This window comes from Pelobates fuscus, chromosome 13, assembly GCF_036172605.1.
Source record: "Pelobates fuscus isolate aPelFus1 chromosome 13, aPelFus1.pri, whole genome shotgun sequence".
NCBI lineage: Eukaryota > Metazoa > Chordata > Amphibia > Anura > Pelobatidae > Pelobates > Pelobates fuscus.
In genome coordinates, this window is record NC_086329.1 from 25280509 (window position 1) to 25300390 (window position 19882).

General features: G+C 40.2%; 1 protein-coding gene across 1 annotated transcript in view; it reads left to right on the top strand.

Moving 5' to 3' along the window:
- RALGAPA1 (Ral GTPase activating protein catalytic subunit alpha 1) overlaps positions 1-19882 on the top strand; it is a 131305-nt gene that overhangs the window by 104304 nt on the left and 7119 nt on the right. Inside the window, exon 40 of the mRNA XM_063439456.1 lies at positions 19631-19755. Coding sequence (XP_063295526.1) covers positions 19631-19755 — 125 coding nt within the window. The remainder of the gene's footprint in view (positions 1-19630; positions 19756-19882) is intronic.

Here is a 19882-nt window from a genome sequence, read left to right on the forward strand (position 1 = left end):
CAACCTGGTCTTTTATTCTAACAACTATATTGATGTCTACCAATGATAATATTGCTTCTTGAATACGGTCTTCTAGCAATCCTTCAGCTTTCCCCTTATGGATGTGAGGATTACAGGACTATAAAGATTCAGATCAGGTTCCTTTATTATGTATGTCATCTTTCTCTCTATCCAGTAGATAATCTGGATAAAAGAATCCTTAAAGATTAAAATAATAATGGCATCTTAATTATTGGACTAAGTTACTTAATAATGATGTGATCCATCTGGTACAGGACCTTCATTTATCATTGTATTTAGTCATTATATGATACTGGCAACCAAGAGTGTCATTGCCAAAGTTGAGATTTTAAGAAAAACCTATTTAAAGGAAGTCCAATGAATCATTATTGAAAATTGAAGACTTTGTGTATGTATTATTTTCTAATACATAAACATCTTACCAATGGATTCCCTGACTTAAAGGGACACTCTATGTACCACTACATCTTGTAGTGATTTTGGTGCAAATACCCTGTCCCTGCAGTCAAACTTTGCCCTTCATGATAATTGGTATTATTTACATTTGTCAGTCAGAATGCCTCTAGTGGCTGTAAGTCAGTGACTTGCCCATGTGAGTGTTCCATGTTGTATAATATTTAGATTTTTAAGGTATATACTATTACTCACACATGTAAGATTTTTATCCGGATCTTTATAAGATGTATTATTTATACATCACGTGCACTGGCGTTTATGAAATAAGGGCTCCACTATTTTCTCTTTCTTGATTTATCTACAATCTGTTAAAATACACTAAAAGTAAAATGACCTGTATTTCACAGCCATATCAATTATTGGTCCCCAATTATGAGCTCCTTAGTATTCCTTCCGATTGGCTCTTCACTGTGTACTATGCTAGAATCTTTATCTGTGTTTCACTGTAAGTCAGGTGACCGTGTAATCCTACCGTCACTTTTCTACGCATCTGTAGATATGGTATCTCACAATGTTGGTTACAGGTCATCAATATTAACTAGCTGCCCAAAGCATCAAACAGCATTTATGTGAACATATCTCTTCAAATCCTTGGTCATCTCCATGACAAGATAAAGAACATCTGACATGTTAATAACTTGTTTTAACTTTGGATTCTGCTGTTAAAAGCAACTTAGACCTGATTTACGGAGTATACTCTATTTATGTAATGTTCATTTGTTACCTATCTTATTGTTACTGAAAATAGTTTCAACTTCTCATTACGTGGGTAAAATATTTGTTCACTGATCACCATATTTGTGTTTTTGTTTTCCCTATTAGAGTGCTTGCGGAGGAGCACATATGTGTTTTAAACTAACCAGTTTTGGATGTAGCAATTGGCAGTATTTATTGTAGATCATTGAATGCGTGTCCCGATTGGGTTAGAATGCAGCAGAACATTTATTTATAAAAATTGTTTTATTGCGTGTAGTCCTGGAGGATAGGTCATTCTGACCTTGAACATTGTTCCTCCATAATTTTTTGTTTAGCTCTGTATTATTTCACTGTGAAACCTTGTTTACTATTTCTAATCATTAATAGGTTTGAGTTAGTTTACACATTTTCAATCTGTAAATGCTCCTTATTGTACATGCATTGTAGTATCCATTGATAGCTTGAAAAGATGCTCAAAACTTGACTTTGATCCAAGCCAATCCATAATCAACTCCCCAAAGTATGCCCATTTTTCTACAACTGTGTTTCTCACCCATCTGCCACCCAAGGGGTGAAATCAATAAGACTGGACATTTGCCTTGACCGCTATGTATAAAGAATTCTATTTCGTTTTGCATCTGGTGCTGACAAAAACAATAGTAGCTTCCCATACCTTTTTAGCATTGCTATGCCTATTACAATGGCATGCTCAGTTACAGTCTCTGAAGGGACTGCTTCCTTCTCATAGACCCAAGAGGCCGGCTATCCATGTTGGCATATGTTGCAGCCTGATAGCAGCGCTTGGCTTGGTGAAGTCGATGAATACCTAAATCTGTGCCTTTGTTCTTGCAGACACCAATCAGGGGCAGCAGGAGTTTCCTCTCAGTGGGAAGAGTTGACCGCCAACGTTCACAATAGCAGCATTGTGCTGTTGCAAATTTCTCAAAACAGCTTGACAGATCCTTTTAAAAAAAAAAAAAAAAAAAAAGGGGGGTTAGGGAATGGGAGGAATCCCTCTATCTAAGCACCATCTGCAGGTTAGAACCTAGAATCCTGCACAGGCTGCCAAAAACAGCATGAAAACCAAGGAGTGAGATTTACAATTATTTAAAATTTTGGATAAAAGTGATTTTTTATGTTATGACTTGTTAAAGCAACCTTTTCATTGTTGGAAAGAAGAATGTGGATCGGAGGCCATTTTAGTCTGAACCTGTCTTCTCATGTCAATTTACATGGAAGATTTAAAAAAATACAAAAAATAAAACACAAACAAAAACTGAATATAAGTGAGATCATACAGGCTTTCCTACTTAATATTAACAAGTATCTGATGTAGTTTATAATTATAGCACCTCTTGCATGTTTTACACAGAGTTGGGCAATTCGAATGGCACAAGTTACAATTTAAACTTCCAGTAATAGACCAATGGAAAAATGTGAGCTAATTACATACAATCTGTTCCAACAAATATCTCTGTAAATAACGGTCCAATCTTCAGTATAGCGATAAAATACACATTTTTAATTTATTAATTAATATATATTTCACCTTTAATAAAATAAATAAATACAAAATAATCAATTGGTTTAATGAACTGGTTTAATATGTTTTGTCTGTTGGGGTAATAGAGGCCAGCCAAACTTCTGGAATAAAAGGGAATCATGACATGTCACACATGTCATGTGTTCTTGAGGGATTAAAGAAAAAAATACTTCTGGTAAAAAGATACAAAACATCTAATAAGAAGACGAATGATTGTACGTGTAATTTTATATAGTATATAATATATATATATTTTTTATATCACAGGTTTATATTAACATAACATGTCAACCGTACTATCGTGTCAAGCAGTTATTTAACCATTTCATTTTCATTATAACATAATAAAAAATAAAACCGTTATTGCACAGTATATCACAGCTACATATCAACAGGTCACCCATGCCAATATGACACATACAGAAAAACTTAATTAAAAAAAAAAAAACGCTTTTTTTTAATTTTTATTTGTTTAAATCCTTACTTGTGAATGGAATCTTATTGCTTTTGCCAAACATGATATTGCTGTATTTGATCATTTTCCTTGCCAATATTATTTACAGTGAGGTGAACACCCTGTTCCAGTAGAAGGGATAAAAACACATTTGCTTTAACTCAATAGCCACACAACTTACTAGATCTGTATGCTGACACAACCAAGGCACAAAAATGTTTTAGCTTAATTGTAGAAGTTAATTCAGTGAAGGCCATTTCGGCCTCTTACTGCAGTATATATTGTGTTTAATTGTAGATTAATGGCAAGATTGCTGAAACCTGGTTCCAAAGACCAGTCCAGCTGACCCCTAGGGGCAAATTGTGCATTAGGTTAAACTAATATGCTCCTTATCTGAATGACAAAGACAGTGTCTGACACAATATCGGACTGTCATTTGTCACAGCTCCCTTTAAGTAATGCAATCAAACCCTCTGTGCATTCATTATAATTACAGGATCAAATTTAACCCTGACTCAATTCTCCAATACATGGATGCAGATAAAAATTAAGTAATTCGGCATGTGAGGATGTAGACGTACATACTTGTTTGTTTCCAAGTTAGGGGAAGTTTTGTTTTGGTATTTGCCCATCGTTCTGACGTTTGTCACAAGAGTCTCTGCCCCTGGCAATTCCTTACAATGATCTGTTAACCCCTTAATATTGATGCAATCTGAAAATGCAACAAATATCTGCATCGCCACAACTTCAAGAACTGCTTAGCAGTACATCATTTTCCTATAAATATTGGATGCTATTACATATATTGTAATAATATAGTATAGATAGACAAGTATGTGTTATACAGATTGTCGTGTGTGTGTATATTACACACTGATCAGCCACAACATTAAAACCAGCTGCTCAATATTGTGTAGGTCCCCCTTGTGCTGCCATAACAGCTCTGATGCATTGAGGCATGGACTCCATAAGACCTCTTCACATTTGCTGTGATATCTGACAGCAAGACATTAGCAGCAGATCCTTTAAATCTTGCAAGTTGCAAGGTGGGGCCTCCATGGACGTATTTGTTGTTCCAGCACATCCTGCAGATGCTCAATCGTATTGAGATCTGTGGAATTCGGACGCTACGACAACGCCTTAAACTCTGTCATGTTCCTCAAAACATTCCTGAAAAATGTTTGCAGTGTGGCAGGCTGCATTACCCTGCCATCAGGGAACATTATTGCCACGAGGGGGTGTATGTGGTCTACAACAATCTCTAGGTAGGTTGTATGTGTCAAAGTAATATCCACATGAATGCCAGGACCCAAGGTTTCCCAATATTTCCTAGAGCATACCCATACCCCTGCCCCTGTTTGCCTGCCTTCTTCCCATATTGCATCCTGGCTATGGTACCTGACCCTCCACCTGATCTAAAAGAATAACATTTCATTTATTTATTTACCTTTTTCAGCATTTTGACCAATAGTAGATCTTCTGTGTGATCAGACAAGACAGGTTCCCCTTCGCTCCCCTCGAGCATTAAGCTTGAGCCTTGTGCGTCCATGACGCCAGTTCACCGGTTGTCCTTCCTTGCACCACTTTTGGTAGGTGCTAACCACTGCATACTGCGAACCCCCCCTAAGATTGCCGTTCTGGAGATGCTCTGACTCCATCACTATTTGGCCCTTGTCAAAGTCATTCAGATCTTTTCGCTTGCCCAGTTTTCCTGCTTCCAACTCATGAGATTCTAGAACAGACTTTTCACTTTCTGCCTAATATATCCCACCCCTTGACAGGAGCCATTGTAACGATAGAATTAATGCCATTCACTTCACCGGTCAGTTAGTTTAATGTTGTGGCTGATCATTGTGTAGATATAGGTATATAAAGATACATACGTGTGGTTTCCAATATTTATGATGTTTCATTGCATTCTGAAAATGTAGACATGTCCGAATATCACAGTATTAGTGAAATAGTAAAACATTCTTTAATTATAAAGGGTCTCATTCTGCCTTTTGTTAACAAGGCAGAATGAGAACCTTTATAATTAAAGAATTACAAGGGGTTACACATTAGGATCTAATGCGTACTCCGATACAACTGCAGAGTAATTGGGATAATGGGGTGTGACTGCATGTGAATGGGGTGACGTTAGTTGCACAATGCTGTAGTGTGGTGTGACAGATGTAATTACTTAACTTAATGAATCTCATTAAAAGGTGTAAGATGAAACAAAAGTAACATAACACTCAATTCAATATTCTTTTTGCTGGCATCAGGGAGTTATTTGACAAATCTATGAACAAGCGTTCATAGCAAGCTAGGGAGGTATTATAGAAATAAGGTTATTATTGCAGGAATGATGTTCCTGAGAAATGGTAAAAGTCTCTGTCGGGCCGTGTTAGTTTTCCACAGTGAATACAATCTCCCTGCTTATGGAGTTGTGCCCTAATACCCTAAATTAATAATCTGATTCTAACTTAATTTAAACCCCAGATGTTAACCTACACCTTGCACAAACTAAAATTAGAACCAGACACTTCAGGCTCACCTTAGGCTTGTACTTGTTAGCAGTGTCACTGGTAGGAAAAATGTAAAATTGTGGCACCCCCTCCGGTTACCAGCTCCTGCCTACCTAATCTGGTTAATAGGATACACAGTTAAGGGTGAATGGTACCAGTGGATGCTCAAAACACCTGAGTGGAGTCCCCACACATCAGTCCAATAAAATCATGAATCATACATACAATAGATGGTGCATCTGTAGCTTATCTAAACATGGAGTCAAATAAACACGTATGGCTCTCATGGGGACGGGTCATTGTATAAAGGTCCCACTGCGCTTCCCATGAGAGCCATACGTGTTTATTTGGCTTCATGTCTACCTAAGCCTACAATAGTAACTTTTCAGTACCGCTTTTAATAAATGTAATAAAGTTTAAGGATTTTTATTTTTACTTGGTGTGAGTTTCTAAATTACAATATGTCTGTATCCACTGACTATTTATTCAACATAGTTAACGAATTTACTCCACGTATTAAATATACATGTATGGTCACTTCTATTGTATGTTTTCATTTGTGCTAATTGTGTCGCAAGTTGTGAAATGTTACCATGTCCACTTCAGGCACACCTTGTGACACTGTATTTTTTAAACTGGTTTAATTTGCTGATTTTGTTGCAACAGTATCCATATCTGACATCAGTCATCCTCTCCCTTATTGTGTTTAAAGTATCTTTATATTTAGCAAGCCATTGTGTTATCTATATATCGGGTGTCACATGTGGTCTTCTGTTTAGGATATTTACTTTTATTGGAAAGATTGTTAAGAGCCTTCCAGCAAAAGCAAAATGTTTGGAAAACATGCTTAAAAATAAGACTATTATGATCCTAAGCTTACATCAACCTTTGGCCTCAAATGAGAGCTGTCAGATTTAGTGCATGACTCCAATATTAATGCTGGATTTCTTTTTCCAGCTCATTAATTTAGCACCTTTTAATAATGTCGTCCTGTGTCATGGCAGATGTCTTACGGAGGGCGCCGTTTATGTAGCCATCGACACCTGTTCTGGATTTTGAGTCATCTGGTAGCCTGTGGATTTAAAAGAAGGCATACCAGGGGATCTTTAATCAGATGTTTACATTTTAAGAAGCCCATTCTACTCTCATACACTAACGTGTAGTCAGTGTTGTCTAAGTAATGCAGATATCTATATAGATGAAACCGGTGGTGTAATAAAATGCAAGGACCACGATCACCGCGCTGTCTACTTTTTCAAAGAGAAAAAGTATCTTAATGTAACTCTTCACGATGTCTGCCTTGTTGGCTTTAGACTTTGTACGTTGTGCAGGTTTGAACTTTGTTTCTAGTAGATACCTAGTGCTACTATTTTTAGATATTTTTCCTTTTTTTTTTTCCCTACGTTTTGTTCCAATTTCTTACGTTGCCAAATTGGAAGTTTGTAGTCTGTCTGCTCATTCAACACCTTGCTGGAGATAACAAATGTATGATAATTCTTAGCACTGTCTTCCGTAGAAAAATATGTTTTTCAATGTCTGATGTGCTTTGGGGGGGGGGGGGCTGTAGTGTCACTTTGATTGCAGAATTAAATTATGGATTTCTGAATCTGTATATGTTTAAAGGGGAACTTCCACATCGAGAGAAGAGACAGTTCCTTGTTTACAGTATTTACTGGGATGTAAAAAGCAGCAGAGCTAATTAATAAACTCTACACTTCTGCGTTGAGGCAGAATAGCTGTCCTATGATGTCTCGGGAGTGTGCTAGCTGTCTAAAAGAGACGTGTTTGCACTCAATATTCTCTTTTAATGTTAAACAAAGCATGTGCTGTTTGTAACTAATTTACATACTTGCAATATAAAGAACAAAAGAGAATTGGGGGAAAAAAACACTTTTAACACAACCATTAGTTAACTATATAGTAGTGTTAAAAGTGAGGAAGTTAATTTAATCGATTACCATATTACCCATAATTCTGCATTCAGGACTCGGTTATGTTTTTTTGGTTTTTTTACCTTTTATTGCCAGCTGAGATGATGGAAACCAGACTATTTCTATAATTGATTTGCAGATCTTCACTGTTTCTATGCTTCATAGCTACACCTTCAATATAGTTTCATTGCTTATTACCTTATAGCATGAATAACTTGAAGTGAGGATATTTTTGTCGTCTTACAATGAGGGCAACTCAACGTGATTCATAACAAGATTATAGTTAAGATATTAAGTTATATAAGAGTTCCATAGTTTGTCAGACCTTCTCACTTTTTCAAATTGCTAGTGCTATTTTTTAATGTCAGGGTAAAATGTTATTACGAAGCCGTTCTTTATACAATAGAAACTCTTGTTCTAGCTATAGATTTCCTTAAAGCAACTCTATCACTGTTGAGTATCTTGGCATATTTAACCAAGATCCTTAAAGGTGATATCCCTAATTAGTGTGCAGTGTCCGTGGGAAGAAGCAAAAAGTCTACTTACCTGGAGATGTCCCTAATGAACACCACCATCTTATTTTAATTTATTTAGCAAGTTCCCAAATTTTTCATCTGTCAGTTTTCCGCATCACTGCTGTACTCTAGCGGCACGCACAAGATCCACAATAGACCAACTCTCGCACTACACAAGATGATGCCATTTTCCTTTTTTTTGTCTTATGATATCTTTGGATTGTGTTGAATTTCATTGAATTGTCGGCGTCCTCAATTTGAATATTTCATAAAGATTTTATCCTTATGAAATACTCATAAATCAAAGAGAGGCGACGGACGCGTTAATGATTGACATGCCAATTAATGTAAGAGATTTGAATTCGCATTGAATAGGAGAAAATGATTTAGGGCGATTTTATCAAATTATCATCTTTTATATTTAATATTTGATAAGCTTCCTTTATTAATCCAACTCACATATACTTTATTTAAAATCTGGCATAAATATTTAAAAATCATCATATGCCTCTTAAGTGCTGATTAGATTCACACATTAGGAGGATTAAAATTCTGAGTATATAATAAATGTGACATCATTTTATTTTTTTCCTGCGTGTTTGTGTTAATGCAGTTTTGATTTTTAGTGTGAAAAGGAGTGATCAATTGAAAGCGTCTGATTGCCAGCATGCCTAGAGTGATAAGTTAAACTAGTGAGGATTTTGAGAACCCACCTAGATACTGGTCTTGCAATGTGCTAACAAGCTCATTTTAGCCCCCCCCCCACTCCCCCCTTCCTTTTTTTTTCCCCACTTCCCCTCAAAGGAATAGCTTGGAAGTTGAGCGTACTAAATATAATGAAAAGCACCACAGGAGATAAAAGCAAGAACTGTTTTTTTTTTTTCCTTTCCCTTTTCAGCCAAATAGAAAATTAGTTTTGGTAATACACAAAGGGTAGTATTTCATGTACTAGAAAGACCGCTGTGAATCTGAGGATTCTATTAACTACAAAGAAATCAGCAGCTGAGAATAACTCCTCTTTCAGAACCTTCCTTGTCTACATAGACAAGCACATGCACCTCCAATCAAAAGATTAATATACACTATACAAAGCGGGCAAAGTACTCTCAACAAAAGTGCTACCACATATTAAAGTTTATATCCTCCACATTAACTCTCATGATGACTGGCAAATTCAATAGTGTGTAAGTTCAATTTAAGCCCACTACTTTCAATGATTAGTAGTTATTCTGTAAAACATGCTTTATCTCTGTAGTCTTGTGTAGTTTGTAATTCTAATGCATGGATTATATGACTTTAATGGGCCCCCGAAAATGTTCTTTCAGTACGTGTGGCAAAGAGGTTAGTTAGTCTCTCATCTGCTCACTGCTCTTTTTAGGAAAGGGTACACGCAAAGGTATTCAAACGTTGCTGGGCTATGGGCACTTTATATTGAATTCCTAAGGCTGTTGGAAAACTTAGCAGTCCGATTTACAGATACACTCGGAGTTGTACACTAAAGTTGGGAATTAACCCCTTAAGGACCAAACTTCTGGAATAAAATGGAATCATTACATGTCACACATGTCATGTGTCCTTAAGGGGTTAAAAGTGAATTTCAAATTGTAGGCTAACTTTGTCAAATTGGAAATGCCACTAACATGGAGAATTTTCCAGTTTGACTTTTTTGACCTTGAATTTTAAGTAATTTTGTATTCCAGACTATTTACATTTTAAATGAACACTATAGGGTCAGGAACACAAATGTATTCCTGATCCTATAGTGTTAAAATCGCCATCCAGCCTCCCTAAATATAGTAAATTGTTAGATGTGTTCAGAGCTGCAGCTGCTGCCTCTGCCCCTGACCTGCCTGCTGTCTGCTGACATCATCAAATGTGGTGGTCTCAGCCAATCACAATGCTTCCCCATAGGATTGGCAGAGACTGTCAAGGAGGTAGATCGGGGCAGAGGCAGCACAAGTCAAAAACAGCCCTGACCAATCGGCATCTAATCATAGAGATGAATTGAATCAATGCATCTCCATGAGGAAAGTTCAGTGTCTGCATGCAGAAGGTGGGGACACTGAATGATAGTACTGTAACCGCTGGCGGTTCCCTTATTTACCACTATAATGTCTTAAAGCATAGAACTTAGTAGGGCTAACCATACAGATATCTTAGCCATAATTTTATATAGTTAGTAAGAGATCCTCTATTTAACATATATAAATAATTGAGAATACAATATAAAATAAGGATTGTCTTGGAAGCCATAGATTTTGTCTTTTAGATATTTATTATATAAAAATATAAATATAGACATATAAAATCCATTATAGCAGAGTTTATAAGATGAAATTAAATGCTTGCAAATATCATTAATAGGTTAACATACCCTTTCTGAACATGTCATCATGTCAGCCTCTCAGTCATTTTAAGATGGAGCAGCGTCTGTCTCCAAGTCTCTCCTCTGTGTCTTAACATTTAAAAGTACACTTATTTATACCTTAAGTGTCGTCATTTTAGAGTCACCATAGTTCATATATGAAAAAGTAACTTGTCTACTTTAAATCAATTTAGGACCTCCCTTAAGGTACAAGGCAATAACTAAAGGGTGCATACGTCATGGAAATTTTCCTGACTTAGTTCAAGATGGCATCTTAAAGTCTGAATAGCTTATCTGTTGTTTATACTAAGACGTAAGTGCACAGTCGTGGGAGATTCCCGGATTTGGGGAAGTTCCATTAACTTGGGGTTACCACAGTATATTGTGTACTGAAAGAGTCGTAGTATAGCCTTGAAGCTTGTTTATGCATTATTGTTATTGTAATTCGTCTGGGACAAATTGGCGCAAACATATTATGCACTGAGGTTATTGCTTAAAGAAACATCTATGAGAAACAATATGTTCCATTTCTAACACCTGGTCAATTTGCAATATCTCTTAAAGACAAAGTACACAGTTTAAGAAATACAACATTTCATTCTAAAACTTGTAATATTTGCATTTGCCCATAACAGTACTGCTTACTCTGCAGCACTTCCCCAGGAAGCACCTCTAGTAGCCATCTAAGGAGTGACCAGTGGAGTTATATCTAGGCTGTAATGTAAACACTGCCTTTTCTCTGAAAAGGCAGTGTTTACGGTAAAAAGCCTGAAGGTAATGATTATACTCACCAGAACAAATGCAATAAGTAGTTGTTCTGGTGACTATAGTGTCTCTTTAAAGGAACACTTCAAACACCTAGTTCAACTATAGGACACTACAGGCACTTTAACCTTTTAATCTAATTGAATTGGTTATTGCGGCTGAAGACCCCTGGCACAGTTCCTCTGTTTGGTGTTAAACCATTTTTGAACAGTTTAACACTAAAGACCCCTGGCCACCCACAGCCTGACAACTACTGGAGGTATGGCTTAGACCAGGGATAGGCAACCTTCGTCACTCCAATTGTCGTGGACTACATCCCCCATAATGCTCTTACACCCATAATGCTGGCAAAGCATCATGGGTGGTGTAGTCCAAAACATCTGTAGTGCCGAAGGTTGCCTATGCCTGGCTTTGACAGAGCTTACACACTTTCTTCTAGTAATACCAGATCATATTAGCAGTGGATGCTCTGATAGTCTGAAAGCGATCAGCTGACACTCAACCAATCTCCGCTGTCAATTGCTGTTCAGGCTAATGCTTCCTCATTAGCCCAAGCAGCACAGAAGGGGTGAGTTGCTGGGGACTCTCAATTACCATTAAAACATTGAAATTATTTAACAACAAGGAACTCCAGACACTATAACTACTTAAGTCGGATGAAGCAATATCAGTGGCTACCATAGGCGTGCGCACGGGGTGTGCCGGGTGTGCCTGGGCACACCCTAATCCCCGCAGCACGCCTATAGATTAAGTCCTGCAGGAACGGAGTTCCTGCACTTTTTATGAGCAGGGACACCGTTCCTGCAGGCACTCAGCGCCCCCAAATGCCCCCCTTCCTCCCCCTGTCATGGGGGGGCAAGAGGTGATGGACCCCAAACCCGCCGGTCGGGCGCCTGTCTTCATCTCAGCCGCGGCGAGGGAGCTGTGTGCTCTCTGCTTCCTCTCGCCACGCGCCGTTTGCTGATGCCGGGAGCCGGAATATGACGTCATGTCCGGCTCCCAGCTACAGCAGACAGCCCGCGCGGTTAGAGGGAGCAGAGAACACACAGCTCCCTCGCCGCAGCTGAGATGAAGGCAGGCGCCCGACCCACTGGACCCCAGGGACAAGTCCACGCCAGCACTCCAGGTAGGGAGGCTGGGTGGACATTTTTTAATTAAAAAATAATAATTTGTGTGTCTGTGAATGTGTGTGTATATGTGTGTCTGTGAATGTATGAGTGTGTGTCAGTGTATGTGTCTGTGAATGTGTGTGTGTGTATATGAATGTGTGTGTGTGTGTATGTGTATCTGTGAATGTATGAGTGTGTGTCAGTGTATGTGAATGTGTGTGTGTGTATGTTTGTCTGTAAATGTATGAGTGTGTGTGTCTGAATGTGTGTGTGTCTGAGTATGCGTGTCAGTGTGTGTGTGTGTGTGCACACACATATATATATATATATATATATATATATATATATATATATATACACACACACACATTGGAATGTATATTATTTTTTTTTTGGGGGGGGGATCTTGGGAGAGTTCCCACACTTTATTCCCCAGGACTTTATTCTCCCCTGTCGGCTCACACAGAACCAGCGCTATCTGAGTGCCGGCTCTGCTCTAAGCCTCCATGGGCCGGCGGGGAGATCAAAGATCTACCTCACCGGCCCACAGCAGCATGGAGGGAGGCAGGAGAGGACCCGGGGAACTCCAGACAGCAGCTCCGCCAGGTTCCAGACAGCAGCTCCGCCAGGTTTGTGCTTTAGGGTGCACACCCTAATGCAATAGGCTACGCACGCCTATGGTGGCTACCATGTCCCACAAACCCACTAATGTTTAGTGTTCCTTTAATCAATAGTCCAGGGTTATTTACTAGTGTGTGAATTGTTAGGAATGTCACAGTTTAGGCCTCACCAGTTACTTCAAGTGAGGGGAAATGTCTGTGCGTCTTATGGAGCGAATGTGAAGCTTTACTTACCTGTCTTGCAGCGTTGGCCGGCAGCACAGGGCGCACCGCGGTAGTGGGACTTGAATTTCATGTTCCGGTTTCCGGCGGGACTGAAAGGAAGTGTGCACAAGCTGAGTGCGCACTTCCTTTCAGTCCCGCCGGAAACCGGAACATGAAATTCAAGTTCCACTACCGCGGTGCGCCCTGTGCTGCCGGCCAACGCTGCAAGACAGGTAAGTAATTATAGGACAAGGGGAGGGGGACAGTATGGGAGGGGGATGAAGTCTATGGGGAGGGGTGGGGATGGAAGTCTATGGGGAGGGGAGGGGGGGATGGAAGTCTATGGGGAGGGGAGGGGGGGATGGAAGTCTATGGGGAGGGGAGGGGGGGATGGAAGTCTATGGGGAGGGGGGGGATGAAGTCTATGGGGAGGGGGGGGATGAAGTCTATGGGGAGGGGGGGGGATGAAGTCTATGGGGAGGGGGGGGGATGAAGTCTATGGGGAGGGGGGATGAAGTCTATGGGGAGGGGGGGGATGAAGTCTATGGGGAGGGGGGATGAAGTCTATGGGGAGGGGGGATGAAGTCTATGGGAAGGGGGGGGGATGAAGTCTATGGGGAGGGGGGGGATGAAGTCTATGGGGAGGGGGGGGATGAAGTCTATGGGGAGATGGGGGGATGAAGTCTATGGGGAGGGGAGGGGGGGATGGAAGTCTATGGGGAGGGGAGGGGGGATGGAAGTCTATGGGGAGGGGAGGGGGGGATGGAAGTCTATGGGGAGGGGGGGGATGAAGTCTATGGGGAGGGGAGGGGGGGATGGAAGTCTATGGGGGAGGGGGGGGATGAAGTCTATGGGGAGGGGAGGGGGGGATGGAAGTCTATGGGGAGGGGGGGGATGAAGTCTATGGGGAGGGGGGGGATGAAGTCTATGGGGAGGGGGGGGATGAAGTCTATGGGGAGGGGGGATGAAGTCTATGGGAAGGGGGGGGATGAAGTCTATGGGGAGATGGGGGGATGAAGTCTATGGGGAGATGGGGGGATGAAGTCTATGGGGAGATGGGGGGATGAAGTCTATGGGGAGGGGGGGATGAAGTCTATGGGGAGGGGAGGGGGGGGATGGAAGTCTATGGGGAGGGGAGGGGGGATGGAAGTCTATGGGGAGGGGAGGGGGGGATGAAGTCTATGGGGAGGGGAGGGGGGGATGAAGTCTATGGGGAGGGGAGGGGGGGATGAAGTCTATGGGGAGGGGAGGGGGGGATGAAGTCTATGGGGAGGGGGGGATGAAGTCTATGGGGAGGGGGGGGATGAAGTCTATGGGGGGGGGTGAAGTCTATGGGGAGGGGGGGATGAAGTCTATGGGGAGGGGGGGATGAAGTCTATGGGGAGGGGGGGGATGAAGTCTATGGGGAGGGGGGGATGAAGTCTATGGGGAGGGGGGGATGAAGTCTATGGGGAGGGGGGGGATGAAGTCTATGGGGAGGGGGGATGAAGTCTATGGGGAGGGGGGGGATGAAGTCTATGGGGAGGGGGGGATGAAGTCTATGGGGAGGGGGGGGATGAAGTCTATGGGGAGGGGGGGGGATGAAGTCTATGGGGAGGGGGGGGATGAAGTCTATGGGGAGGGGGGGGATGAAGTCTATGGGGAGGGGGGGGATGAAGTCTATGGGGAGGGGGGGGATGAAGTCTATGGGGAGGGGGGGGATGAAGTCTATGGGGAGGGGGGGGGATGAAGTCTATGGGGAGGGGGGGGGATGAAGTCTATGGGGAGGGGGGGGGATGAAGTCTATGGGGAGGGGGGGGATGAAGTCTATGGGGAGGGGGGGGTGAAGTCTATGGGGAGGGGGGGGATGAAGTCTATGGGGAGGGGGGGATGAAGTCTATGGGGAGGGGGGGGTGAAGTCTATGGGGAGGGGGGGGATGAAGTCTATGGGGAGGGGGGATGAAGTCTATGGGGAGGGGGGGTGATGAAGTCTATGGGGAGGGGGGGTGATGAAGTCTATGGGGAGGGGGGGGGATGAAGTCTATGGGGAGGGGGGGGGATGAAGTCTATGGGGAGGGGGGGGGATGAAGTCTATGGGGAGGGGGGGGGATGAAGTCTATGGGGAGGGGGTGGGTGAAGACTATGGGAGAGAGGAGAAGACTATGGAAGGGGGGGACACTATGGGACAGGGGAGAAAAAAAATATTCTGTACAAACTGTCCCATAGTAAGAAACACTATGGGACAGTTTGTTCAGAATATTTTTTTTCTGGGTTTCTTCCTCTAAAAACTAGGTGCGTCTTATGGTGAGGTGCGTCTTATGGAGCGAAAAATACGGTAAATAATCCTGCAAATGGATGAATAAGACATAGCTGTGTTAATATTCCCCCAACCCCCCCCCCCCCCCCCATGATCACAAGACATGAAGAATAACCCTAACTATTGGAAAGTTGGATGTGTCTCACTTAACCCCTTAAGGACCAAACTTCTGTAGTAAAAGGGAATCATGACATGTCACACATGTCTTGTGTCCTTAAGGGGTTAAAGAGTTAAACTAAACCCTCCAAAACTATTTCCCTCACCTTACTGGTTTCCTCAGCGCTGCCTTTCTTAACCACAGGTAGTTTGGTAAAATTCTACATTTTGTATTACTTCCAGGAAGTTCACTTGTTACTGGAAAGTTGGTTCAGCTAAATTTGAGATTCATTGTGGGTTTTTTTGTGTTGTGTATTTCTAATGCTACACTGTCCCTCAGCCATAAGGCTGTTGCCCCTTAAAAAAAAAAAAAAAAAAAAAAACTCTTATTATGACCTGTTCATATCTATTATGAGTTTATTGGACTGCACAGGTCAGTGTAGTCATCAAGTTTACACGGGGAACCCTATGTGCTACCAGAATAATGGATTAGGGAAGCTTTGTTTGCAAAGAGGTCAAGTGGGGACAGTTAATTACTTTCCTCTAGATGAGGTAGGATGATGTTAATGACCCTATTCTGGATTTTGATACCGTTATGGAACTTATCTTTAAGTTGTGCAAATGTCCGTATGCGTTTTTGAGGTGATGTTGAAACTGTCCTCTATCGGAGTCCATGTAAGCACAACAGGATTCTCCATCACGAAAACAGAGATTGTAAATAAAGAGAATACAAAAAGGGAATGTCTACTGAACGTTCTAATTGAGTCTGACCAATTGTGACGTATAAGAGTGGGTTGTTTCTGATCATCTGCAGTAGATCTGGGAATCTGGGAATGGAGTGTGGAGAGGCTGGTTTGAACGTTTGACTAAGTGTCATTGGGATAAAAACTGTTGTGGATCTAGCCTAGGTCTAGATCTGATTTTATATATCATGGCTTGTTTTTTTTGTATGATTATTGACATCTTTTTATGATCTGTTAAAATCTATTATGAGTTTAATGGACTTTAAAAACGTCAGTGCAATAAGTATTGCTATACAATTATCATTATCATTCTGGGGTGTGAACAAACTAACAGTAACATATGAGAGCTGTGATGTATATTCTGTAGTTTTGCCAAAGCCATGCAAGGGATTTTAGCTTTCAAGTGGAAATGGGAGTTGTCTGTTGAACTGTTATCATATTTGTGAATAGGAGGGGTAACATGTGAAGGGGACATAGCAATTTATATAATAATAATAATAATAATAAAATGCAAGCCCTTCCAGTAAGTGTAAGGCTTGAATACGTGAAAGTAATAAGAAAGTAATCAGGCTAATTTTAAAATTGCATTTATACCACATTTTTGCATTGCAGACTTTATTTATTTCAGTACATTTAATTAAGCCGTATAAATCTTATCAGCCCGCTAACTTGCTACGTTTACTGCAAAGTGTCATTGGAATTAAAACAGTTGTGGATCATGTGTACCTAGCAGGTCTAGATCTGATTTATGTATCTCAGTTTGTTTGTTGTTTGTATGTCTTGTTTACATCTTCATATGTTCTGTTAAAATCTATTACGAGTGTAATGGACTTTTAAAAAAAACGTAGCAATAAGCTATGCTATACAATTATCATGGATTCTGGGGGCGTGAACAAAATCAGTAACGTACGGGAGCTGTGATGTATGTGTTGGTGGATGAGAAGGGCCCTGTAAAATGAGCTGCATGTGGCATGAGGAACTGTCATTTCTCAGAAAATTATACCATGGGCTAAAACATTGAAATCCTCCTCTAATTTATATAAGCTGTTTTTATTCCATAATTTATTTATTTTTGTATTTTTTATTTTTTTACAAGGGATGCTTCATTTTCTGTTACATTTCTGTTAAAGATTTAACATGACCTCGCAATCCAGTTCATACAAGGTAAACATTGCAAATTAAAGGGAAAAATTAAATTTTAATGTCTCCTCTTCTCTTGATTCTGACTGCCAGGTGCAAAGAACAGAGCTTTTAACGATGATTGACAGAGAGTGAAAATGGAGCTGCTTAGTTTTAGGATAAAGAGATGTTAGGATACATTTAAATCATTTACCTGTAATAATTTATACTGTTAAAACATTGAGCAACCATAACCAACATAGATGAATTTAGTGTAATCTCACCTCTTGATACACATGCAAGAATAATGCTGAACATGCAGCAAATATAAACATTTCAAAGTCAAGTATTTTATTTTCTACACAAAAGATGAAACCCTAAATTGGGTGTTATAACTCTTTTTGTATTATTTCACACTGAATTTTCTACAACTACATTGGAAAAATGAGGATCCGAAGGAAATAATCATTGGCAGAAAAATAGAAACTTGATTTTACAAAATAAGACCAACTGGTTTACAGACCACCTTCTGTGCCATCTTATATGTGGAGGTCGATTTTATTTTTTTATTTTTTTTGGCATTTATTTTAAGTTTAATCAACAGTTGCTCTTTTATTTAAAGGTAGGTTACCACATGTGAACAAGTTGATGGCATATGACGGTGGTGGAACAGTTAAAAGATTGCATAAGACCCACAGTGGGAAGGCTCGAAAAGTTGTGGGAGGATGGTAAAAAGATGTGCCAGATCAGGAACCTGCAGTAACACAGACAGCAGGCTAGTTACTTCTTCTGATAATTGTATGTAGCTGCCTGTGGCTCTCACATTCACTGGACTATTTGCTAAAAGAGCTTTGTCACATCACAAAAGTGCTCAATTCTTCATTTTGTATGTCTGTGATGTTGTGCATCCCAGTCAGAGGTGTTTTATGCATCTGTGTTTTTCTATCTGTGCTAGTAGATGTCTACTTCAATCAGCCACAACATTAAAACCAGCTGCCTAATATTGAATAGGTCCCTCCTGCCAAAGCAGTTCTGATGCAGAGAGGCATGGACTCCACAAGACCTATAAACATGTCCTGTGGTACATGGCAACAAGACATTCGTAGCAGATCCTTTTAAGTCCTGCAAGTTGCAAGGTGGTGAAACACCTTAAACTCTTTGTCATGTTCCTCAAACCATTTCTGAATCAATTTTGCTTTGTGGCAGGGTGCATTATCCACATCATTCCCATAAAGGGGTGTACTTGATCTTTTTGCTTGCCCATTTTCCCTGCTTCTAACACATGAAATTCAAGAACTGACTGCTTACTTTCTGCTTAATATACCCCTTGACAGGTGCCATTGGGACAATATAATCAATGTTATTTACTCCACCTGTCAGTGGTTTTAATGTTGTGGCTGATCAGTGTATTTGTTTTGTCTTCAACTTAAGATAATGCTACCTTGTTTGCAAACCTGATGCATTGTTTGGATTGACCGTTTTTGGAAATAGTGAACTTCAAACCGAAGACGGATCTGAATGGAATGTTTCTTTCTGGGTTTTCATGTTAATGTAATCCCATTTTCTACATACTGGAATAGACATTTTTGACAGGGCTTGTTTGTTTCTTTAAAGGGAATGGGCTACTTTTTTACTGAACAAAGAAATGATTATTCTCTTTTAATTTAGCCCCCAAAATGTGTAATATTCACAGGTTTGTTTATTTTTATTTTTTATATTTGGCCCAGTGTGTTTATTTTCCAAACATTTGAATTTATTAGCCATTAAACTTAAAATCTAGAATTGACACATTTGCATAGCTTCCTGTAGGCTCCGTACTATCTAATCGGCATCCAAAGTGAAATAGTATTTCATCAAAGTGACGTGGAAACGCAATCCAAGTAAATAAATGATTTATTCTCTTTAGTCAGTGGGAGATTGGAGAGACCATCAACTGCACCTTTTACAGTTTTTGTTAACATAAATCACTTAGTTTTCACTTATTTAATTATTTGTTTTGTTCTTGCAAATCATACCTTTGTTTAAACATGAGTTAGTCGTGGAATGCTTGTTGTCTTGATCAGTTTTTCTGTATAACTGTATTACTGTATTGGTTTTTAAGTTTTAAGTTTATGGTATGAGCCATGAGCATGTTTGTTTGTTTGTTTGCTTTTTATGCTTGTCCCCTTAACTCAAAACCATAATAAGCTTTGAGGAGAGGATGCGGTACTTGGATTCAATCATTCAACAACATCTGGAGCCCACCACTTTTGAGGACTATGCTGCACAAGTTTTCTGTCCAGCCCCGCAAAATCATCTCCTGCTTAATGCACGTAAGTCACTTGTGTAATACACTCCACAATAGGACTCTAGCAGTGTCTGTTTCCTTTAAAAACTTTGTTAAAGGATTATTATATTGATGGATCTTTTTGAGGTAACTGTTGCCCTTTATGCCTGCCT